The following is a 27,123-nucleotide window of genomic DNA, read 5'->3' on the forward strand; positions in this document are numbered from 1 at the left end:
CTGATTTTTAAAGCAGTCCTTAATGGGCTTTTGCTGTAACGTTGTAGAGAATGCATAGATACTGCCTGATGACTTTCTACACTACATAGAAGAAAAGAGTTGGGTTTTTTTGTTTTTTTTTTTTTAACTGTCCCGTGGGCCATTTTTCACTGCTTCATGATTCTGTATGCTGAAGTCACACATTACATGTGAAATAATATTCTTGGACTGTTAGGAAATTAATGCTAGTTAGCTATTCATATGTTACAAACAAACCACTGCAAAAACACACCCCTAGCCTATGAAGAGTACACAGTATAACTCTCTATCAAATTTCTTACGAATAATCTTATGATGACCACAGCATTAACAATTTTCAACGGAGTTAGCAGGGCTATGTCACCAAGTGCAGTCTAGTTATTTTCAACAATTAGGACTGCCACAGTACCAACTGTAGAGAAACTGTAGAGAAAAGCCTTCGTAAGTATTCTGTACTGAACTGTACACAAAAAGCAGCTTTTCTGCTACCACACTGAGATGTTTTTATCTCCATTTAATCTACAGCAAATAAATATTGAAATTTTCAATTGTAGTGCTTTTAAGTACTACAGTTTCAATTAGCAGCAAAGCACGTATTTAATTCACTCTCTGTTAAACAGTAAATGAGTGTGTATATAAAATGTATACACATGTACATGACACATTTTATATACACATATCTATACAATGTGTGCCTAAAGATAGACATATAATATACAGACATTCTGAAATAGCTGTTAAAACAGCTATTTTTAAAATAACAGTCCTGTCAGAATCTGTGCCAGTTGCAAATTCTGACTATTAATATGTCATATCAGCAGTAGAGAAACTACTTCTAAATATTAAAATCATGCTGATGATGTTTAATCTGTTTCTAATTCTGGTTTAGTGAACCAACATAAATTTGCAGTCCAGTGATATTACAAAGCTCTTTTTCTTCCGACAAATGGGACATAAATGGATATAAAAAAGGCTGTAGGCTTTAAAATATAGTTACAGAAAACCTGACTATGAAATAACTCTTAAAAAAAATACTTTATAAAAATAGAAGATGTGTACTGCTGGGAGCTGTTTTCCACCTAATGTACTAAGCTGGAAGCATCTTTCCAAATGTTCCTTGTAAAGTGCTTATGCCTTAAACAAATCTATGCTAACAGTATCATTCTGAAAATATCACACATCAGGTCTCTTGAAGCTGTCCCACATTGGAATTGCTTCTGGATGCTACTGATGAGCAAAGTTTGTCCCTGTGGTAATCAGACAGCATCTGCTGAAGTACAGGAAGTTTGACTTCATTGGGAACAGTTCTGAACAGTTTGTTCATAATTACAAGTTCTTCTCTTTTGTTGGATAGTTCTTTGTTCCCCTTCATAGTAGAGAAACCTAAAAAAAAAAAAAAAAAAAAAAAAAAAAAAGAAAAAGAAGTAGTTAGCATTTGTTGGAACTAAAAACCTTCACTAATCACAGTCAGCAGGTCTAGGATCAACTTTTGTGCTATTAGCAGAAAAGCAACCATGCCATCAATATGACGTCCAAGCCAAGCAACCCCAAATATCTATCCAAAGAAGTGTTTCAGTTCAGAGTTTAGAACAGAGTTTGATGCCAAAATCTCTGGGTGAAATTCTATCATTTATGCTATATGCAGGGAATTAGTTTGCCTAATGATCCTCTGACTCAAAATTTATGGACTTGTCTGCACAGCACACAAACAGAATTAGAGCAGCAAAGGTCTCTCACAGCTAATCAATGAGGCCTGAATGCAACATAAAACATTCGTGGGCCAGATTTAACTTACGTTGCTGATGTAACGTCTCCAGGGACTTCAGCACAATGGAAAACTAGTTGAAAGGAAGTCTCTAACATCACTTCTTTCTCCTTTGCTAACCCTTCTTTAGATGGCTAGAAAGCTAAAGAGCACAGAAAGTGATCAAGCTGCTTCTATCAGCTTTAAATGTGTGAAGACTACCCCATTAATTATGTTGTATTATATTATAATTATCTGACAAAAATATGAAGTAAAGACTTCTCATAACGGCTGTGAGAAAGTAAAACAAGTGTTTATTTTTTGTCTCAAAACACCATTACTCTCTATTGCAAGAGTAAGACCTCTTCAAACCTTTTCTCCCTGACATAAATATACACGTATAACACAGATATCCAGAACCTAAGCCCTATCAAACATTTCTCTATATACAAAATACCTTGAAAAGCAGAGCATTATGTTGATTACTGAAGTTTTGAAAGACATGGAAATATTTCAGTAATGAGCAAAGAAAAAGTATCTTACAGTTTTACATACACACATCAACGCATGTATACAGAAATTATTATTAAAGTTGTAAAGCCAAGTATGCATAAGAAAAAGAAGCCAGACCAAAGGCTATCAGTAAACTTTCATTCAGTCCCCTATATGGATAACATAATTCCTATACCTGTGGGAAAAATAGAATGCAGTCACACAAAAATATTTATCACGATACCTAATAGAAGAGTATTTCCTATGTCCTGAATCACAACTTCTGCAAAATAGTTAAAAATATTTAATATAAGGCTTTGTGCATGTTATTTCCTAATTTTTACACCACAAGCTAACTCCTCTTCAGAAATTCCATTATGTGACATCATCCACTCAGGTCATCTGCAAGGTTGAAACCATTAGTTGCACTGCACAGACTCTGCCATTTTGATTAATAACTAGCTTCTAGCAGTTATGGTAGCAATCTGTGAGGACCAGCACCAGAGGATGATGAGATACACACTTTGTGGAAAATATAGGGAAGAATATCACACACTCAAGTGCTCCAGCTGTCAGAGACCCCCCTTCTGTTTGTCCTTTTGGAGCTTGTCTCTTGTTCTACATGCCTATTTCCCAGTCTACAATCTGTCCCACCTGCAACTCAACTTCTTCACCTGGTCAGTCCTAGACAGCTTTTCCTTCTTTCTCCCCATACCAATCTCCCTTCTAGTATTTCCACATTCCTTTTCCTGCTGTTTGGCTCTATATTAGATGCATCTCCTGATCACTTTCTATTTTCTAGCATACCAGTTGCTACTCACAATTTGTTTGCCCAGACCTTACTTTAAGATGATCAGATAGCCTTCCTGTTCTAATATCTAGACTTGACTTCACAATTTGTCTATGTTCTGTCAAGACAAAGTATATTTAAACTTTGATTTTTTAAAAAAATTACAACTTGGTTATATTGGCACAAATTTCTAAGTATGGTAAGAGTCATAAATATAACATAAATATGTTTAATTTCTAAGAATGGTAAAAGTCATATCTATGACAAAAGAGGTACTTCCTTGGTCAAATTTGAAATCCTTGCTCTAAAGAATAGCTTAACAAAGAAAATGTCACTAAATTTTTTTTAAGGGCATGTAACATAGGGCACAGCTTCATATTTTTAATAAGCTTCATTCAGGGCTGTAAAGGCTAAAATCTTTCAGCTCCTTCAGTAGCAAAAATTTCTAGAGCTACAGGAACTTGTGGAAAAGTCAGGGGATTGTGCTGTTTTAGAGAAAAAAAACTCCAGTAAGACAAATAGCCATTCCTTATTTTTACATAATTTTCAGATTAACGGTCTTAAGTAAAAGGTTTTAGATTAAATTTCAAAACTGGTGCTGATATTTTGATAAAGTCTAAGAATTACCTTATCTTTATGGAGTGCCATGTCAGACCCATGCAGATTATTTGTAAACAGTTCTGCTGGGAGAAAGGCAGTCTTCATGGAAAAGTGACACAACTGTATTTTGAGGGACATGGTGTCAGTTGTTAGCACTACACTGACATCCTAGAATAGCTCTCCTTGTATCTTGTATCTGCTATATTGAAAACAGCTACATGTGTAACAGTGTGAACCTCCTCCTCTAGCTACAGTCATCAAGGGTATCTTGAGACAGTTTCGGAGAATTTATCTTGATTTTTGAACACTAAGGCCAATCATGTCTTCCATCTGTTAGAAAACTTTCAGATTGCCTTTCATTTAGCCTAAGAATAAAATCAGCCCCTAAAACTTCTTTCAGTAACATGTTGCTATGAGAACTATCTCTTTCCTCTTAATAGAACTGCCTTAGCTAAACAAAAGCAAAAAAAAAAAGCCTCAAACAATAAAAGATTCTCTTCGCAGCAGCTCAGTGTGTCTAGTTCAAGAAGTCATGTAAGGCAGAGTTCTGCTAGCACAAGAATGATTCCAGACTACAGTGAGCTTTGTGAACCACCTCGAGTAGGAATGTGCCTTCTTGTTTGATGTTATTTGACAGACTTCATCTATGCTCTATAAAAAGAAATCTGCCAAGCTGACATGTCATGGACACACAGAAGTCATTCTTGAAGTGAAACTTTTCCTAAACTGGTAGTCAGACCCACTTTAGAACTGGAAGAGCAAGCCAACCTTATCTCAGTCAAACAAATCTGTGATGACAGATGCTTACGCTCAGAGATGGGAACTTCATATAAGAATGTCTGAGAGCTCAGAGCATGTGATCTCTACAAGGGATCAAAGTCATCTGCCTAGTGTTGAAAATAGTCATTTCCACAGTCCAAATGCTCACAGACAGTTTCATAAACATGCACTACTTCTACAGACAATAAGGACTTAAGTCATCTGCAGACTTAAGTCATCTGCACTGTCAAGAGACTATTTGATTTTGTGTATTTATCCCTGAACTGTATCAATGATTCAGGATCCACCAGGCATCTAAAATTTTGTAGCAGGCCAGAAACCCCTTCATCTTCTCAATATAAGGACTGAAATGCACCTTTCCACCTACTGCATTTCTAAAGAGGATCTTCAGCAAACTGAGTAATGAGGACTATCAGCGATAGCCCTACCACAGAATCAGTTTATTTTGGTACTTGCACCAAATGGGTCCCCAGATCACACTGCTCAACATAATCTGATAAATTACAGGTAGGTCTGCATATAAATCATTTACACCCAGCAGTATGGATGCTAGCCAAATCTAATAATCTGAATGCTGAATAACTCTAGAGAAACAAATAGCTTCTGCTGCAGTTCCTATCATTCAGATTGACAGAAAACAACCTGAAATAAAAATCTTTAATTAGACTGACTTACTAACCACAGAGGAAAAAGTATTTTGTTTTGGTATCATACATCAGAAAAAGGAAAATCCTCTTTCTGTGTTGTTGGACTACTGGCCTAAGGTGACCAGAACATTCCTGCAACTCTCTAAAGATTCAGTTAGCAGTAATTTTTTCACACTTGACCATTAATTTTTCACATGCACAAGTGCTAATTCTCTAGCATCTAAGACATACATTTCCTCTAGCTTGAGGATGAAGATCTGAGAATGAAGTTTCAAAGCCTCAAACAGTCAAAATCCAGAATCTATTATCACTCCTGAGCTATATTATCCTCTTCTATACGTCATTATTTCTCTAGAGCTCCACTATAGCATTAACAGTAATGGTACACCCGTCTTCTCTTTTGGATGTCGCTACTACTGATGTGGCTCTAACAACTCCTTGGTAAAATTTATGTCTCTAGCAATCATGAAAAGGTGCAATGTATCTACCACTATATTCAGTGGCAAATTATATCCAGTAAATATCTTTAATCCATCCCTTGGCCACATATTTCTTTGTCATTGTCTATATTCATCAATGTGACAGGGGTTAGTCACTGTCTTATCACAGGAGTGAGATGAAATTGCAGCCAGTATCGATTGTTACTCCATGTTTTCCTGTTGTTCCTCCTTTTTCTAATAATTTCTGTAGAATCTGTGATTTGTGAAATATAGGCCTATACTGCCTCTTAGTGGAAGGACAAAAGACGTGGTAAATGCTGGTTTGTGAGAATAGGACTGCCTATATACAACTGAACCATCAGAACTGCAGCCATAGATGAAGAGAAAAAGGGACTGCTGAGCTTTGTCAGCCTTTTATATTTCTTTGGGGAAAGATATAAACCAATAGATTTCTGGTATGGTTCTAGTAAATGTACTGGCCAAAATAATCTTCTTTTGTGTATGAGAGACATGAGAAGTGAGAATCAACATGAACAAACGCTTAGAAGAAATAATCAATTAATTGAAAACACAAGACAACATTAATAGGTAGTGCTGGCAGAACAGAATAACATGTAGCAGAGTTTCTTAAATCATCAAGACATCAAAAAAAGACTCAAAAAATGCACTTAAGATTTCAGTAGCACTGGAGCTGTGTACTTTCACCTACAGGTTAGTTTGGTACATAAAAAAGTTAGCTAACCTAGATAAAAATCCAAATATTTTAATCATATAGTACAATTAAATAGGTAAATTAATGTTGAAGATAATAATGAATAGATAAAATAGTAAGATAAATAGATAAAATAGATAAAATAGTAAGAATTTTGCAGATAAAAACAGTAATATGTTTGTTTATATTTTTGAATGATGCACCAGTGGATCAATTGCCCCAACACAAATAAACACTGCCTCAAATAGTCAAAATTCAGAATCTGCTCTGCTATCATTCCTGAGCTATACTATCCTCTTAACATCTTGAGCAATACTTTGATTAGCTAATAATGTGTAACTATCATGAGCAGAGTTGACAGTTCTCCTCTTTGTGAAAGAGCTCTTTGTAACTACATGAATGTTTCTCTAATGCTAAAATTCCAATAAAAAAGGAAAAGAAGCATTGAACAAAGCTGTGAAAAATACAATAAATGACAACATATTAATTTATGCATTTGATTATGAACACTATTTCTTTTTATTCTTATTTTCACTACTACTGTTCTATGTTCTACAAAACTTGAAACAACATTTCTCCCATAAACAGACCTCAGGTCACACATGCAATAAAGATTGTCCTTTATGCAGTCGATGTGCTACAGCAGTCAAGTGAACACAACTATTGTCTCTAACCATTGCTATTTTTGTTTAATTGTAACAAATCTTTTTATATAATTGAGTTGCTGCTTGGATTAAGTCTCTTAATGTAATTAATTAAAACAGATTTTTGCATCAGTTTGGTATTACTTGTCTACCTCAATATAAAGAAGATGATGAGAGTTTGAAATTAGTATTCATTGTGCTCTTCATAAATCGTCTCACAAAGAAAAACCCTCCTGTCTCTTGTATGGTATAATATTAAATCAGGATAGGGAAAAAAGGAAAAAATGGCATGATGGGTGTGAACAGAATAATTTTGAAATATTCAGGTTTTTTTTTTTTAATGTGTTTACTAAATGTCTGCATAAATAAGTAATACAATCAGAGCACTGAGTAATTTCAGGGGATTAGTGACAAATGGGCACAAGTTGATTATTCAAGATAAAGCCGAGGGTCATTATCCTCAGCTGGTCATTAATCCCCATGAAATGACTGGTATTGAGATAGTAATTACTATTATAATGAAAATGAAAAAAGAAGCATGACATTTTTCTTATGAAGCTGTCTCTCAGCTTCGAAAGAATTAATGTTTCTCTCGTCACCCAGCCAAGTTGCTTCAATCATTTTTAACCCTTTATACAGTGTTCTCATTACAATTTTCACGCTATCTCCCCACTTAAGATTTGATGTTCTGTCATAAATACCTGGAATTTTGGACACACACACACGCGCACACACAAATGTCCCATGTTTTCACATAGGAATCCACAGGAATCCTTTGTTCAAAAACAGAATTCATCTTGTAGCTTTACAACATAAGGAACTAATACCATCAAGTCACACTGTTCAGAAACCATAAAGAAAATGGCCCTAAAACAAGGAAACAGCTTTAAAAACTATGCAACTTTACAAATAAATTTTGCAGTGCTCTGGTGTGTCTTCTGAAGTCTTCTGAGTCTTTGGATTTCACTTTTTCACACCTCTAGCGGAAGAGCTAGAAACTTGTTAATGGCATGAGGGAAGGCAATTTGTTTTCCCACTAGAAATACTATTATTTTTGTTTCCATTTTGAGAACCTGACACAAGCTGCCTCCTTCCAGCTTCCCATTCTAGAAACTGAAAACCTCGACCCACACTAAAAGTAGTTTAAATCAGCTAAGAAAGTTAAAAATAGGAGTGCTGCTCTGCTACGTCTTCCTAACACAAATAAGATACAGATATTTATTACTCCTACACTTTTTTTTCCCCCAAAGCTTTCTCTGCAAACACTTTTCTAAGAAAGGGGTCCCAGGAAAACTACAGGATCTACTGAGTTTCTCCTGGAAAACTAGCAGCTACTTCTGAAATGGTTCACTGTGTATAACACAGAAGAAGTGGATTAAAGTTCATAATAGCTTTAGGCAAAAATGGCTAATAGGATTAACAATCTGCAGGCCACAAACCAACTTCTCTTTGGTAAAATAAAGCCAAATAATAGTGGACACTGATAAGTGGTTTGGACTACAGCTTGGGAGAGTCATTTGTCCTTCTAGCTTGCTTAAGCTGTTTGGAGAGTTTGAGACAAAGCCTAATGATGCATGTCTGCCAGCCAAATGAATCATTTGATACTGACAGCTATCAAAATTGAACTGTTCAGTTGTTCGGACAGAATGTGAGAAACAAAAAAAAATACCTACGTTCTGAAAGCTCTGAATAGCATTGAGCAGAGAATACTTTAGAAGACATAGTAAGTCTTCTGGAAATACAGAAGGATGTTTTTGACAGCCAAGGCCAGTATGGCGTGTCAAAACATTTTATGAAACAGAGAAAAAATGTCTGGAAAAGGAGTAATACAATAGTGACAGGGGAACCAAATATCATGTCAGATAATAGGCTGACATGTGAACAGGTGACAGATCAACAACTGGGTTGCTGTATGACTATTCTCTGTGTGCCAACTAACGTCAGGACATACTAGAGTGACATACATGCACTGGAGTGGGTCAAAGCCTCTAACAACAGCTGCTACATGCATATTAACAATTGTAAGACAGAAATAGAAAAAAAAAAGAAAATTTAGGCAACAGGCTTTGAAAGAGGAGATTTTATTCCATTCCTTTCACCATCTCTAGAGTCAGTTTTGGCTTTACTACAAGTCCCATGAATGAAACACAAATCAGCACTGCCTGTGGATAATACTATCAGCACTGCTAAGGAATCAGCATGACTCAGGAGAGTCACAATTTGACTTCCAGTTTTTCTGTGCTTCTGGGAAAATTAATTATATTGCACAGTACACCCACCAATGTGAAGAATGATGTTGAAGATTGTCTGATTTTCTTTAGCTTTTATTTATGTGTGGAAATGTATTGACCCAGCTTATTTTTTTCCTCTAGTTTCTTCCTGCAGCATAAACAAAGCACAGAGAAGAAATATCTTATACTACAGTACCCTCCTCTGTGGTCATGAAGAATGGTGTCTTGTATCTCCTCTAAAATGAAATTTCCAAAAACATTAAAAGAATCTTTAAGATTCTAAAGAACAACTGCACTCTAGGGAATTCCAGCACAGCAGAAAAATAAGTAGTCATAAAAAAGTACAGTCATTAGAAAAAATAGAATATTAATTATTTTAGTGCTGTTTAGTCTCCTGTGCATTCACGTCCCACTCCTGTTACATGTTGAAAGTACTAGCATATTTTACTGTAGTCTTTAAGCACTCTATACATTTCCATTAATAGATATCTTATTTTCATACTAGTGTGTGTAAAAGACTCATGCCCACATTCAGCAAACATCTGCTCAGTTAGAGTTAATTGCAAAAAGATGCTTTTTGCTGGTCTGTATGGGAGTTAAATGCCTCTACAAATCCAACACATTTATACACTTATACTAAGGCCTGCTAGATACTGATGTTAAAAGTGAGAGCTTTTCTTCATAATTTTATCACAAGTGGTGCACTATTTAATATTTTTCCTACAGCTCCCAATCTTGGGAGTATGTGATTAAGATAAAAATTTAAACTATTTGAGAATACTTAGAAACAAAATTGTTAAGACTTTATGGCTGCAAAAGTGATCTCTAAACAAGTGTTTCCTAAAGTTTTAAAGAAAAAAATATATATTTTTTATTTTACTCAAGGAGTGCTGAATTATATTTTTTCAATACTTGCTGCTGCAGTTGCAATAAACTTGTAAGCTAGAATTCCAATTTAATAAGAAGCTTAAGAAAATATTCAGACTAAAAATTGAAACTTCTCACATGACAATCAAAAGTGCCATGCAAAAGAGGTGTATTGAGTTTGCAGAGATGATAGATAACCAGAAAATATCACAGAAGCATCACAAGCTACAGATTCTTAAAACCTTTTAACATTGGGATTTGGATTTTTTGTTTCAGAAGAACTAACTGCAGTCTCCCAGTCCTTAATACATTGATTACTGTCAAGGGGAAGAACAGACTTGGTGGAAGTAGCAAACATTTTTGCACTAAAGTAAAACTGTGACGATAAATAACAGACTAGCAGGTAAAAAAAAATGACAAATGCTAAGCTTACATTTTGGCCTATATACTATTTTTTTATATTCAATTTCTTGGATTCCTCAAAGATTTTCTGTGGAAGAGATTTACCATCTCATCCCAAGGACAAGGCATCTGTCTGGTTTGAAACACCTTTAAATTTTTTTTTCCTTTTCCCTTTTGTGTTAGCAACCATTTTTTCTGCCTTTTGTGTTGTATTCAAACATTTTACTAAATACATCAGCTTAATCCTTTCAGCCCTGTAACAGCAGAGTATTATAATGTATTTCTATCAAAATGAGTGGGATCACCTTTTGTTCAACTGTGGTCTTATATAGAAAAAATTTGAGGAGATTACTGCCAAACTTGTCCCACTCTTGCTATATCAGTGAGGAAACCATGTGGCCAAAACAGCTTAGATTAAATGTGTCCCAAATCAATTTCTTCCAGTCCATGCACCCATGTGTTACAATAAAACGTGTATTACACTAAGTTTAAAGTGAAACTGAAATTACTTAAACAGAAAAGTTATGCTTTTTTTTAGCACATCATAATTTAATTGTTCCTTTTTAAACTGAACACTCAGGCTCACCTGTTAGAAGAAAAATTGTAATAACCAGTTTCTTCCAAAACCTCTTCAATTAGAGTCTATAAGTTAAAAGAAATTCACTTCAGTAAAATTACCTTGAGTAACAAAGTAAGATTATCTCTTAAAATACATAAAAATCTTACCTGCAACTGTTCGTATGTCATCCCTTCTGCTGTGTCAAAAGTGCCAATAATACCTTAAAGGAAAAGGTAAGTAACATTACACTACTGATTTTTGAGTTTATGCACTCTAATCAGTTTCCTAGTAATTCCACTGCAAACATACTTACAACAGAGATATTTCTTTAATATGAACATAGTTTTGATTAGCAGCAGTTTTTGATTAGCAGCAATTTATTGCACTGACCACAATGATCCTTTGTAAAGGTGGTCTTATGTAAAGGGTCTTATGCCATGACGTGAACATTTGAGGCATAGGATGTTACATTATGAAAGAGTCAAAACTGATGGAACAGTATTGATTTTTTGAAATATTTAATGAATATGAACATAATAATGCATCACTTTGCTATACTTCTCCACTCACTACTTGTAGTGGAAAGGGCACACAGGCAGCAACAAATTGTGAAAACAAAAGCATTCTTTGCTTGTTAACAGATCCAAAACTTACAGTAACTGAGCATTGATCAATTTGCATGGTTGTCTCAGGAAACAAAGTTCACATTTAAAGTAATTATTAGGGACTCATTCCTTACTAAAATGTCATCCTTGACAGCTGGTATTAATTTCTGTTTTCACAATAAGCTGTGGAAATGATACACCAGTTTCAACCCAAAGGCCAGCAAAGTTTTTCGCCCTTCTTTCAGTAACCACTGTTTTTAATCTTTCTATGTCCTCTGGCTCATGAATTAGAATGGAAATGACAAAATGCAAGTCAAACATTTCCTTAGGTCTTCTCAATATTCTCTTGCCTATTTTGCACAAAGAGGCATATTATGGAACAAGTCTTCAACTTAGGAATTGTTGTTCCCCATCTTGGATGCTGCCAGTACTAGTAGGTTTCACTAAAGATGGAGCTCATGATTTGTTACTATACGTATCGCTAGTCTGAAGTATATTCAATTCTATTCATTTTTTAAAAGTATACATACACACATTTCACCAAATAGATTGTGGTGTAGCATATACATTTTGCTTTACAGCTCCCCCTCATGTTTCTGCGCTTAATCTAGGTACATAATTAAATCATCCCAGTATAACTAGATTCTAAACATGACAGAAGAACAACATACAGTTTAAATACAGTTTATCTTAAAAATATGTGAAAGGATGGGCAAATCCTAAGCAGGACATTTTCAGTCACAAGCACTCCTATTGATTTTTATAAGAACTATGTGTTATTTGCATCCTTGAAATTTCTTCGTAAGTCAAAAATATATTGTTTTAAATTAGCAGAATATTCCACCAGTGGTAAACTGCACACCTGACCAGGGAAATAAATAAATAAATAAAAATAACACACAACCTACTGATACTGAAAATCAGTATAGTTAACATAATTTCACTATCTTTAAAACAAGTCCTTAGGGCAGGAATTCCTTCCACTTCAGTACTATGCCCTTACTAGAAAAATATATGCCACTACAAAGGTTTTGTTGCTTTCTTTACCTTTTCTGTCATCATGAACCAATATATTTCTACTTGAAGAGAGAGGTAACACAGGGCAATCTGCTGTGAAGAAGTTGGGCTCAATCAGTTCAGGAGAACCTTGGAGCAGCTGTGGCAGGGAAAAAGGAAAAAAAAAAAAAGAGGACTTCTGAAATCCCTACTCTTTGCCAAAAGCTCGAACATCTGTAAGAAGTCTACAGTTTACTATGTTTCCCATCACAATCGGAGGTCAAAGGAGATTTCAGTACATTTTAGATTAAAGAAAAAGTGGTGAACACAATTGTTAGTGTTGCTCCTTCTCTCCAGAGATACTTACTGAGCAAGCTGCCAGCCTGCACTTGGTATAAAGCACAGAGTTCTTTGATCTGTTTAAATAAAATGTCATAAGCTATACATTTGTGTGAAGGTAAACAGGGAAGTCTGTTCCCTCAAATCTAGGAGAGAAATAGTCAATGACTTTGGTTTTCAAAACTAGGTCTCAAGTGAAATTGTTAGTCCATATTCAAGTGGTCTAATTTCTTAGCGGGATCCTAGCACTGCTGAAAGCTGAAAGTCTATTCAGCAACTTGGTTACCTGAACAGCTACTTGGTCACTTGATGCTAAACTTTTTAACATCTAGTTTTGAAAATATTCACTGCTACAACTTCGAAATGAAAATATTTTGTAGGTAAGAAAGAAATTCCAGTTACGCATTTCTGCAACATGTTAACACTTTTCATTCAAGGACTTTTGAAGTTGCAGAAGCAGAAGATTATCTGTTGGAATTCCTTTACCCTGCTATTAACCCATGGAAGGATCTTTTTGTCTATTATTCAAATTTAATGTTCTAATTCTATACAGTTAAGAAAAAAAATGAATTTTTTAATCTTCTAAGTGAAAATTGCACAAGCTATTAATGACATTTTCTGGAAGATAATTCCAACGTTAACTTTTTCTCTATTTACGTTCTTCCTATTAGCTCTAAAATATATTCCTATCAGCCAACATAGTTATGATGATGATTTTGGTAAGAATCTGAAAGTGTGCTTAGGTGGAAATACTTACCTGACTCTCACTGACTTAAATTCTGTATCATTTATTTACTGATTTTACGTAATTCCCTATCATTCTGACATTGCCTTTTTTGTTGTTATTTTTAAATAATTTCTATTAATGATTTCTTTCAAGAAATGCCCAGAACTGCATTCAGCATTTCAAACATCTTCAATTTACTACCAATTACTTTTTAAATGGAGTATTTCTTCTCTTTTCTTCAATCTTAAGTCTGACAGACTTGGAGTTAACACAGTTTTGGAGTTGATAACATTTATAAAGTCATAAATAAATAGGTTCCTTTATTTCTGGGCATTTGTAATATTAGGCTAATTCTTTCATAAGCATTTCTTTTACCTTATTTTTGGGCATCTTCTTCTGGAAACATCCATATCAGTAAACAAATAGAAAACATTTCCTTAGACGTAATGTTATAATTGAAATACAGGAATTGTTTAATGTAAATCCCAGCTTGATTTACAGACAGCAAATTGGCATGAAACTGATGCCTCAGAGGGAGATTATTAATCTTTAAATATCTTTCAAAGGCACTACCTACATCAACACCAAATAGTCACCTTCCACATTCGTGTCTCAGATAAGCTATTCCATAGCAAGCTATGACTTAGAAGATTCTACATTTCAATGCAAGTTTGGCTAGGCACCAGAGGGACTTGAATTTCCATCTCTTATATCCCAAGTGAATGTTAAAAAACGATCTTCGTTATCAAATTTTGGGTACACTAGTATAGCTAATAACTGCTTTGCCATCAATTCATAAGTGAATCTAAGCTTCAGCCTCCCACAGTACTCAGATGCTGAGGATGTCATTTTCACATCTTCTGCAGAGTACAGTCCTCTCAGGAGATTTTGAAGAAGGAATATTTAGAAATTCTAATACTAGTCATGAAGAGCTTTTTCTGTGTTGGAAAGTGTCCAACATGTCACTGGAAAAGAGGCATGCATGGTTCTTTAGTCTTGCAATTCTTGCAAATGTGCATTATTTTTAAAGTGATAACATTAAATTGTTGTTGACATGTTATTCAACAATTGGACAAGATAGTCTGCACTCAAAACACTCTGTTCAGCTTAGGTGCTTTCACAGTTTGAATACGAAGACATTCCAAATCACAAGAAATATCGGCAAGCTAATAATAAATTAAGAAGAGTTTACATAAATTAGGAAGAGCTTACATAATTTCTATCGGCCTTAACCACAGAAATCAGCCTTTATCACAGAAAGTTACATTTTCCTTCCTCTTTTCTTTCTCTAACTCTGATGAGATGGATTTTGTTTTGCATGTTAGCAGCTAGTTGGGCCTTTCAATTTACAACATATGTTCTAATGAAAGATGCACTTGAAACAAATCAGTATCAACTGCTTACCTAAGAAGCCTCCATATTTTCCAAATAAATAATTGTCAGAGTATATGCTAAACAGTTGCTTTAAAAATTGGAAGCTTACACTTGTATTTGTGACATTACTATTGATAGGTTAATTCAAATAGAAGAGAGAAAGGCTGCTATTGATAACAACATTGGTGTACTGAACCTTTTTCATTTCTGATTTCAGGTTACAAGGATTGCTGTGCTGACTGAAGAGAGACTTCTTGAATCTCTCGATGATTCTCCTTTTCAAGTTGCATTGCAAGGCTGGAGGAAGCTATATGAGACAGAGAAATTGATGTTATCACTGTGCTGTTACATCTCCTATAACGATCATCTGATCAGCAGTACCATTACTGAAAAAAGTAGTTACACTGCAAAAAATACACATTGATGTTCAATAGCGCAGTGATAAATAACAGTACAAAATCTGTTTTAATGGCATATTATAATAATGCTTGTTAGTTTAACCATTCTGTTACGATTGGCACACCTTATACTTTAGTCCCTCTAGCCATGAAGGTAAAGGTAATTATATTGAGCCTAATATAAGTAAAACTAGATTTGCCTCCCTGACCAAAGTAATCAAGTGCTAATATTTGGGATATTTTTCTAGGGATGAAGCCCAGGAGAAAGCAGTAGATCCTGCACAGAAAGTTAGTATACATTTCATGTTTGCTACTTTGAGTTTCTCCAGATGAAATTAATGGAACTACAAGAGCCCAAGCCCTTCACCAATGCATGTAGAAATTAATGTGAATCTTCCTCACGATTTCAGTGAGCTTTCTGAGGACTTCATGTGTATCTTAATGTAACATAGACCAGCTCTTTTAGCAGAAGTTTCCTATGGGAGGTAATCTACATTTTACTTGTTTATAGACCATATAACAAATCTGATTTTGTATATTTTTTCTTCTGTATTTGGGGTTAAAAATACACCTCTCTCTAGTGCACTTAAAAGAAAAAAAGCACATAGTCCACTTCATTTGGGTTTTTAAAAACTGTCTAGAGGCAGTTCAAAAGAGATCTTTGCTGTTTGATATTTTTTAAATCATTTTTATTCTCCAACACTAAACGTAAGGCTTCCACTGTTGGTCACTGCAGACATACTGATATTCAGATCTGTCATCATTCCAGTTTGATGATCATTCTATGGTACATATTACCATTTGGAACAGAATCTCCTCCTCTATTTCTGTACAGTTGCTTACATCAGTGATTTTCTATAATTTAGAAAACACTTTATAACCACTTCGCTGATGTGAATTCACAAAGTGCCACTCCATTGAGCTCAGGAAGCTTTTTGACTGTACAAGAAAGGTTTGGCCATTACTGACTCATATTCAAAACACGGTTGCAGTACACACTGCAGAGAATTTTTCCTTCTGGAAAGAACTACTGTACTTAGACAGCTATGAATTTGGAATAGCAGTACTAGCCTCACAGGAACTGCTCCTGATTTGCCATGGCAAACCTGAGATCAAGATTAAATTATAACCATGAAACACATCAGCAGAAAGCTGGTTGCGTACAGCTTTTTGTTACTGATAGGTACTACTGTCTCTTCATGTAGATGCCTTACATACATGTTGCAAGCAAATGTTGAACATTCTTGATCTATAAGTGCATAAAAAAATTATACCGTAGGAAAAGCTTGCCAGGTAGTCTGTAGACTGTGCCACAGCAATGAACTATGTATGTGGTATTGACAGAGAAGGAATGTAGAAGGAATACTCCAGGATACAGAGGTGGCAAAGGAGAAGGCCCCTGCATGAGAAACTCAGTTGCCTTCAGCACTAGTGTTCAATTTTAGCTTTTGTTTTAATAAAATCAGATGTCAGATCAGTAAAAAAAAAAAATAAATAAAAAAGTGAGGCCAAAGATTTACATAATGCTTTTTAAAAGGCTCTTCTTGCATTATATTCCACAGATCAGGCGGCCTCTTGTTTCCGTGGCAACTGGGTTGGAAAGGCTGCTGGCAGCCAAGAACTGACAGTTAAGAATTCTCTCTTGAAAACTTCAGTTTAGAGTCATCAGCTAAAGTACATAACTGAGAGTTTTAGAAAACAGCTCTGTATTTTAAAAGAATTTTCTACCTTGGGTTTGTAAGAATATAAACAAGTGCCAGAGAAGCATAGAGCACACAGTGAACAAGTACAGGTACAGATGCCAGCTCCTCTGCCTTCCTTTTCTGAAACCAACCTACACAGAAAGTATCCTAGTTGTTACCACTGGCTGAATAGTCAATTTAGGGTAAGTCCTTGAGTTGCTGTTAGGTCCTGGGTTTTCCGGTGTCTGTGCTAGGACAGCAGGCTCTAATAAGGGCCCACCTGGGAAAACTGTCTTCACTCTAAGGTGTAAACTTACTAACAAACATCTTGGACACGAAATAAAAACCTGCTTCATTTCTGTCAGCAGGTCCTCGAACCATTCTGGCAATAAAGTCAGTCAATTCCAGTTATTTTAAATAATGATTTTTTTTCTTTGTCCCTGGTAATTTATTTCCTGTATTACCTGTTTTGGCAAGCCTGACAGCTTCAAAATAACCTACACAAGACATGGCAGATATACAGAAGTTCAGTTGTGCTAATCTATTTTAAAAGACATGATACAAATGGGGCAATCCAAAAGCCCCTGTGGTGATAAATAGCACTTGCCAAGCACATATTTTTCATTTTGGAAGGTAAGAAGATGTTTCTTTAAAAAATAGCAGATTTTGGCAGTAGCGATGTCAGCCATCTTCCTGGGGAGTAAAAAGTCTTCCGTAACATTTTCAGTTGAGAGTTCAATGCAGATCGATACCAGTTCTATTTTTGCTTTGGAATCAGTATGAAATAACTTTAATTATCTCTCATTGTGAAACATTTTAACTTAATTTATAAATTAGTCTTAACCTTGAAAACCACTTGTACTGAAATTTCAAAATATTTAAACTAACATACTCAGGATTTGAACTACTGCACTAGAAATCCTAAGAAATTACTACTATTTACTATTAATAGAAAATATTACTTAGAAAATATACAAAAATTACTATTATAGAGGAAAGCATTTTATTAGTTTTCCACATAATACATCTTTTAAAATATTCATACTACTGGCATGACAGAATGTTGTAAAAATAAGTTATTGTACAATCCATTTTTCTGGGGTAAGCAAAAGGATTTTTTCATATGAATTTTTTTCATATTATTGCCATCTTCCACACACTAATATTCAAGGTTAGTCTTTATTTAAATGATGTATTTTTAAAACATCCTGCCATCTGCAAAAATGTCAAGTTCTGTTGTTTTTAAAGAACAGTGACTAAATTAGCAGCACTTTGCAGTACCATCATTTTGACAGCAGCAAATAACGAAGAGAGAATGTCAGAAGCAACAGTAATGCATACTTGAGTGATGAAGATAATTTTGTGGAGTTGAATAAGAATCTGCTGAACGGGGTCACTGATCTGACGCACCTTCCTTTGTGATACAGCAATTCTTGCCGATGCTGCAGATGACAATACTAAAAACAGGAGAGCTCATTTTGTTGCCTGTATATATTAGTAGAATGCACTGTTTACAAACTGTAGATGAATAATATATTGAATTTTAATGCATGACTTGCTTTTCAATATTTTGGGGAACAAAAAAAGAATAACCTGAAATCTTAAAAGATTAGATAATGTAATTAATACGTTTCAAATGAGAACACCTTTCCTGAGTCATGTACACTAAGTTTCTCTATCAGAGAGAGAAGACCAACTAATGTTTCTTGCTAATCATAAATTTTCCAAAGTTATTCATAGGTAAAACTAAAGATACTAAAGACATGATAGAAAAATAAAGATATGATGAACAGAATTTAAACTGAACATTTTTTTCCACATACATATACATATACATTGTATTGTACATGTACAATACATTTTAAATATTTTATGTTATGAAGTAAATCATCTTTTTACCTTTAGGAATTACAATATAATGTCTTATGTGGACAATCTGGAAAACCTTTTTATCAAAACATATTTTCACTTGCCTTATAATAGCACATGTTACTTTATCATAACTATTTTTTTTCCCTAGCATCTAGCAACAGCATATTTTGAGAGAAAGTTCATGATTTTTTTGCATGGGAAAATTTGTGGTTTCTGCTCTTTGTCAGAAATTCTTCCCTACCAGAGATCATTCTATCTAAAGGATGAAATGTATTATGGAAAGTAAGCAAAGACTTGTTACAATCATTCTCAAGATCTAAATGAAATCACCATAAGTTCATTTAAGAATTTTTAAAGCTTAAAATGAAAGAACGTCAACACTAAGCAAGAGTACTGCTGTGGAAAGGGTGCACACACTCTTCTGTATGTTCTTATCCTCCAAAAAGGAAAGAATATGGGCAACTGCTCTTTATTACAGACTGTATATTGCTTTCACTTGTAAACTCCATAAAAGCAGTACTGTGTTGACCTGTGAATATAAAGGGACAGCTGGTTTTAAAAACTTTTAAGTGCAAAGCTAGTTAGATCATGATAGAAAAATGCATGGGATTAAGCAATCCACAAATATGAATATTACGTATGCATTATATATAATTAAAGTTTTATGCATCTCATGGAATATAAATTTGATCTGTTTCAGGAAAGTGGAAAGACTTGACAAATATAGAAATTAAATATTTTGTTGAGTTTGAAAAGTATTCTGGCTCTCAAAAAAATCTTCAGGCATAGGAATTTTGTAAGCATTATCATTCTATGTAGACTTGTACACTAGACAGCTCAGAAGAGAACGCATTCATTGAATAAGATAAGATCAAGAGGTTGGAGAACTGACAGTAAGAAAATTAAAATGCTTTCAGAAAATAATGTTTCTGTGGGTCACTTCTAATTTTTCTTCTAAAACAGATATTCAAAATAGGCTTTTTTACTTTTTTAAACAATAGATTTGAAAATTTCCTTTAGCTGTAGTTTAACATCACACACAATAAGTATGCATACATAACTACATACACAGATCACGTCTAAGCTTACATTCTAATGCTTAACTATATAATTGTGTATATAGAAGTGACCTTTGCTAAAAAGCATCAATCATACACTTATCACAATGACACTATATTTTGTGCTACAAACTCTAAAGCAAAAAACAGAGTCAGTTTGGAACTAAAACAAAAATTTTTTAATTTCACTTCATGAAAATTGTAAGTGTAAATCTAAATCTGTTCCTCTAAAGCTACACTATTATCCTCTGCTTAGGAAATCCATGTGTAGAATGTATATTTTTCATTGATGAAAGCACTGCAAAGGAAGTCATGAATGAATAAAAGTTACATCTTTCAGTAAAATAAATTTAATACCACAAGTTTTACATCTTTTCATGTACTGCTTTGTGTAAAAATCAGACAAAGAAAATACAGTAGTTAAATGAAAATATTTAGTTCTTAGGATGAAGAACTGACAATCAATGTTGAAAGCATAAGTATATTTCCTCCATGGAACTACTCTCTAGGACTTGCCATAGACATCCATTAAATCAGTTATGATCTTGGTCAACAAGACATTTACAAGTCATATGTACTGTTAGTCTCAGAGACTAAATATAAACTTATTAGCAGATTACCACTGCAAAACAGTTAGTGTATCACTAAAGAACACTGGTTAACAAAATTATTTTTCCAAGTTGAGCATTAGGCCTGGAAGCTAAACAAAGAGCTTAGGTCCATGTATTGAACTTCAGATAGCAGTTCTGTATCTCTCTTAAATCCAGTTATCTCAAAACTATGTTTCAGAGGCTAATTTAGATCCATATTCTAAAACTTCCTCCTACAGTAACAACCTGAAGATCATAGAGTCTTATGTGCACAATCACATGCACCCATCCACCTAATTTTTTTTTTTAAGTGATCTGCTAACAAGAATGAAAATTCCACTTGGAGGGAGAGTAAATCCAAACTGCAAAACTAATTAGCCTCCAACTGAGCTATTATTATTTTGTCCCATTGAATTTCCCCATTGACTTCCTTAGCAAGAGGTGGAAGACAGAACTTTACAAAGTTGTACTCTGTATCTTGTAAGATAATACCATGATTTTCAGATTGCGAAGAGCTACAGCTGGAAGGCTATGAGATTGCTACCCAGTCCTTGACGAATCCCCTGTTTTCTTAATGTGGGCCTCACACATGGGTGGAGGCACTCTCAAGAGCAAATCAAGATGTTGCAAAGCTGAAGAAATAAGAGAGGAGTATATGCAACAGGAAAATAATGTTTAAAAATCTGGAACTAGCTATGTTTATTTTCAGTTAAAGTCAGATTGTTGTAACCACAAAATTACCTGGTCGCAGTCTTGATCTCAGGCCTCCAAAATAATCTCTAGTAAAGCAAAGAAAAAAAAGTAGCAGTCATTTTAATTGTAGTTTGGCTTCAAAGACTACAGAAGAAGTAAACGTTCCTTAACTCCTTCTCATGTTTCCTCTGAAGCAAGTCTGTCCAAACTCATTACTTTCTGACTGTGCAGTCAGCATCTGCTGTGGCACAGCTCCCATCAATATTTTAAAGGGATTTAAATAAATAAATAAATATATAAACCAACACATATGAGAAAGCATGTAGTAAGTACTTGTGGTCATCACAACAGGGAGAAGAAAGTCCTAGCTCTAAGGTGAAGAACAGCAGAAACATGTAAGAACAAACTGCACTCGACCATTATTAAGTGCAGACACATTTTCAGTCAGGTACAAACAACATGGCTAGAAAAATGCAAACATGTTTGGATGAAAAGAATTCTTAAGTTCAAAAGGGATTTTGTAAGCCATCTAAAGGCTGCTGACTCTACATATCCAAAATAGCATGACTTTTACTTAAAAATAAAAGTAAACTTTATTCCTTTCCTTTCTGAATTTTTAGCCTAGAACTACAAAAAACAGTAGACAGTCTTTTGGTATTTAAAACTCTTATTAATCTACTAGATTACACATTATTTTTCACTGGAACATGTTTAAGTGCATTTCAATTAACCCATTTTATAGAAAGAACAAAGAACAAAGCAATTATTGTCTAGTGGACAAAAATAGGAGAAATAATACAGCAGTAAAACAAAAATAATTATAATAATTAATATTACTATATCACCAGCACAGCAATACCTACACAGCAAAAATATAGGCCTAGATGTTTCAGTATTCTATACTCAACAAAAATAGTGCCCCAACTTGCAGATTTCACTAGCTGAGATAAGCAACAATAAATGGGTACAGACAGGTGAGGAACTGAAAGAACCAGTATGGCTCAATATTATCTCCTGATGTATGGTAGCACCAGCAGTCCTAGGATCTCAACAATTTTTATATATTTTTGAGGCAGTAAGGAAAATAGCAGTTTCAGGAGGGTTATGAAGAAGGATAAGGAGTTAGTTCTGCTGGTGGTTGTGTGAGGGGCAGGGATGTGCTGGCTTCAACTCCTAAGCATTAGGAGGCTGCCATTCAGGACTATGGCTGGAAAGTGACAGACTGGATAGTGATAAGCCAAGAAGAATTCTGAAAGTAAAATAAAAAATTGTGTTTTAAAGGGCCAGAAAAAGCACAACCAGTAGAAGGGTGCACACAGAAAATAGCAGGGTTGAAGGTAGGTTGCAGAAATGTTCCTTGCAGCAATGTTCTAAATGGGCATTTCAGGAACTAGGATGCATTTATCAAAGCCAGACAAGAAGCTGCATACATGATAGCCCTATGAACCTGAGTAAGAGTTTTAACTGTGTATATTGATAGGAAAGGCTATATCCTAGAGATGTCTGCCAGCAAAATTCTGCCACAGTTAGACATATCCTGGATGCAAGGTCTTAAATGTCCAAGTAAAAGTAGATGCTCAGATCTCAAGGTATTTGTCAGGGTAGGTATTATCTTCCACAATGATCAAAACAGGAGACAATGGGTAGGACTTCAGGTACAGGAAATTATGATTTTTGTTTCAGTTGTGCAGAACTCAACTGTACAGTCACTCAGCCATAAGGATATCTTAGAGAGAAAAGTCAAAATTTAATATAGACAGAAGACAACACATCTGGACTACAGAACTAAATTCCTTATTTATCAAAGGTAAATAAGTAGATGAATTTGTACATGTGAAAATAAGAAAAAAAAAGAATTAGTAATACATACAACATCCAGAGGAAATTAGAAGGACAGATAAACTACTATCCTTCAAAAAGGTGCTTAAGAATAGTTTCTTAAGAAGGAGAATCAGAAAAGGACAAGTGAAAAGACCCTATGATTTCAAGAAGATGAAAATAAACCAAAGGCAAAGTGCAGGTGAAGAAAATAAAACACTATCACTTGGAAGAGTTCATTTAAAAGTTTAGTAAGAGTTGTTTCAGATCTATTCCTTGAGTAAAAGCTGAATCAAAACAGTGGCTGTGGAGATACAGGGAGATGAGTCGAGGCAGTTAATATAAACACTTTCCTAACTAAGTTACAGGTGAGAGGGAGGAAAAGTCTAATCTGAAGCCAGATGGTACCCAGGGCAATTTTTGTTTTTCACACGGGAAAGAAAATCAGGAATGAAGATCTAAAGAGAAGAGAGAGTCTATGAATAAGAGTGAGGCCAAAGACAGAAAAAATAATGGGTGGTAAAGAATATGTTAGACACACATCTGAATTCATGACAGAAGAAAAAGGAAAGTATTTTAGAAAATGAGGATCATGATGTCATATTTTATTATATTTTGTTGTCTTTTCAGAAGAGATGAGCAGGACTTCAGAGTTCCTAAAATAGATATCTATGTTTATGTAGCAGGTCTAGAGCAGCTCAAACAGATAAGATACTATTCTACACTATCAAATATACAAACCTATTTTCCTATGCGAATATAACTGTTTAAAAATGCAAAAATAGAATTAGCCTACTGACTTATGTCAGTTTAATCTTATGTAACAGGGCTCACTTTTAAAACTGTATCAGTTTGACATCCATCCTTAAATTATACATACGAAGCTTCTGCATGAAGACACTCTCAAAGAATATCCTCAAGCAGACTGATTGACAAAGGCTGGGACAAAATGAAGTTTAAAGAGAAGTAAGGATATTCCACAACTGCTTTATGCAAGCAGTCTTGCAACTGTTCCATCCACAGGAATTGACCATAATGATGGTCATTTACAAAATCTATATTAAAATCACAAATCATACATACCTAATCTGAGGCTGTCTTTCAGAAGCACTGAAACTTGGTTTAATTAATTGGCCTGAAACAAAGGTACAAATGTTATAAATCTCTACATAAAAAATATGATATACATACATTCTAGTAATCTCATTTCCCAGACATGAAGTCAAAATAACTTTTAAAAAGCCGTAGTAAATAAAAAGTTCTAAATGTGAGCACTCTGAAAGCACATTTGAAAGTAGAGTTGCTCTCTGATGTGTTGGAGATTTGCTTGCATCTTAACTGAAGTCTCAATCATGCATGGAGTTTTATTACATACTTTCAGAATTTCACAGAAACTAACACCATACACTGACCTTATGCCCACAGAAGATGCATCTGGATTAGTATTGAAATAACTACCTCAGTTACTGCTACAAATGTAACCAGAACAATATTCTCAGCTAGATAAGAAGTCCACACAGAGGACTTTTGCTGCATGATCTAAACCCTGTTGTGTCACAGCTTTAGGGTCATCATTCAAATTAGCTAGTTATTTAAACTGCTACATATTTAATACCTCCTTCTTAAATAATCTCACTGATTTTAAGACCTAGAAGACAGGTGTATGACCAATTCTTAGTCACACATCCAATCAGCAATAAAACTGAACCTAGGCATTTATGACATTTATCGCACAGCGCCACAAAATGTGAAGAAGGAGTGGTAAAAATATGAAGAAGTGTCATAAAACATTCCTGTAAAACCATTCTTTCACCAGTAATTCTTCCTTGTATATGAGACTACCATCTCCTACAAAAGGTATCATACTTTGTGCAATAAGGAATAAATGGATGCTTAAATCAAAAGATATTTCACATAATTGAAGGTCTGAGTAGTAAAACCAGGAAATTCTCCAACAGTTTTCTTATACAACCAATACATTTTGATACAATACCCAACATCTCTGTCTACATGAAGTGTTTTTCCACCCCAGTAACATCATAAGCATTATCATAAAACAAGACCAGATGCATCTAGTGACTGAAAAACTAGTGAGGAAAAAATGATTATATGCCAGACTTACCCTAATTCTCCCACTGTTGGTATAGTTAGAATAGTTACATTAGTCCTAGAGCAACAGTGGAGGAATTTCAGAGACAACTGAGCCTTCAGAAATGAATATATTTTGGAGAAGGTTAAATCTTTTCTTTGTGTTCAGATATACTTCTAATTGTGCACTGAAATATTGTGCCTATATTTTTTCTACTTTTAAGATATTTTCTGACTTGAATGAAAGAATCCTGAAGAAAGATGGCATCAACCACATCAGTCACTTAGAAAACTAAAGGAAATGATGTATCTTTTATTTAAGTCAAATCTTTCTGGAAAAAAGAGAGAAAGGAGGAAAAGGAGGGAAAGAGAGAATGAAAGGAAGAGCAAGGGAAAGAGTGAGGGAAAGAGAGAAAGACAGCATGTGAGAGGGAGACTGTGTGAGAGGGAGAGAACAAAGAAATAATGCTTCTCTATTTTATTCTTTGCTAACGTTCTGCTTGGCAAAAAGAAACTTAAGCTCTGTACCCAAAAAGAAGGCTGGATCGTTGATTTATGGACTAACAAACAAGTCAGTTTCTTGTACAAGTAGATACTTCAAAAAACTTTAACATCAAGCTATAGATGTCCACTGTCTATAAAGGAAAAAAAAAAAAAAAAAAAAAAAAACTTTTGTATAGAAAAATTATGACTGACTTATACAAGTGACTTTATCCATACTTGATCAGCTTAGGATGCCGACGCTGTAATACAAATACAGAAGTAGAAGCTCTGGCTGAATCTGAATCATGTTACTTGGGATAAGAACTTCGAGTTACAACCTCAGACACACTGTTATAACAAAGAATACAAAGAATATAATCTGTTTAGGGAATATATAGGAGAAAAAAATCTGTAACCAAAAGCGCTTGGCTAGAGAGAGCTAAGTATGAACAGGGCTGTCTGCTAAAATTTAAAAACAGCTACTCCCTTTCAAGTATGTATGTACATACTAAATTGGATTGGAAAAACTATAACTTTGGCTGTTTCAAACAAATGGTCTCTCCAGCAGGAAAGGGCTCATATCCAAATTTTCTTGATCTGTTAGAAGATGACTCACCACATTTGACTTGCAAATCTGCTTGCTTATGAGTATATTTACAACTGCATAATATTTCACACCAGAGTCTGTCTCACCAGTCACTGTATACAGCAGAGATGTAATAAGGGTTATTTTCTGACTCATATGCCAAAATTAGGAAAATACTTATTAATTCTAAAAAAACAGAAATCATGATGCAGAGTTTCACTAAACAATGGCTGACACCCTTTGGTTCCCCTTTTATAGCTTATTATTATGTTAGAGACCCACTGAACAATACAACTGAGACAGGAATCTCTTTATATTAGATACTGTGAAAACACTTCGTAATAATTTCTTCGATAACTAAGCATGAGGATGCTCAGACATTTAAAAATCATTGTAGCAAACAACATGTGTATACACACACACACACGGAACACTAATGACATTAGTTATAATCATTAGTCTTTATTCTAATCATACAAAGCCAGACAGACAATAAGAAAGAATACACTGCACAGGTGAGTCAACTAACATTCAGTCATGGAGCATACAGTGTCTCCTGATGGATGTTAACTCCCAGCGTGTTATCTGGACTACATTTCCTTTCACTACAGTTAATTCCTTTGACATAGATGGGAAGAGCAAAGCAACTTATGTTTCCTACAAATGTCTTGCTAGAGGCAATTTCTCATTTTAAAATAATCTTAAGGAAAATGAAGCATGAGTGATCCACATCTTTTGGTTGTGTGCCCAACCCTCTTGGAGAGTAAGAGACCAATGCTAAAGCTTTTGATGACCCTCCCTACTCTGAATACCTGTATGAAGACTCTTTAAGGACATTAAAAAAAAAAAAGGTCAAATGAGGCATCAGAAAATTTTCTATGCTTGCTA

At 34.6% G+C, this 27,123-nt stretch overlaps 1 protein-coding gene across 1 annotated transcript in view; it reads right to left on the reverse strand.

Annotated features, from left to right (window-relative positions):
- Positions 1-1,310: 1,310 nt before the first annotated feature.
- Positions 1,311-27,123, reverse strand: part of NEK10 (NIMA related kinase 10) — a 102,623-nt gene continuing 76,810 nt past the window's right edge. The window contains 9 exon segments of the mRNA XM_062568472.1: positions 1,311-1,401; positions 10,954-11,009; positions 11,094-11,146; positions 12,579-12,687; positions 15,164-15,274; positions 18,389-18,489; positions 21,038-21,199; positions 21,309-21,346; positions 24,162-24,213. Coding sequence (XP_062424456.1) covers positions 1,311-1,401; positions 10,954-11,009; positions 11,094-11,146; positions 12,579-12,687; positions 15,164-15,274; positions 18,389-18,489; positions 21,038-21,199; positions 21,309-21,346; positions 24,162-24,213 — 773 coding nt within the window.

This window comes from Rhea pennata, chromosome 2, assembly GCF_028389875.1.
Source record: "Rhea pennata isolate bPtePen1 chromosome 2, bPtePen1.pri, whole genome shotgun sequence".
In the NCBI taxonomy this organism is placed as follows: domain Eukaryota; kingdom Metazoa; phylum Chordata; class Aves; order Rheiformes; family Rheidae; genus Rhea; species Rhea pennata.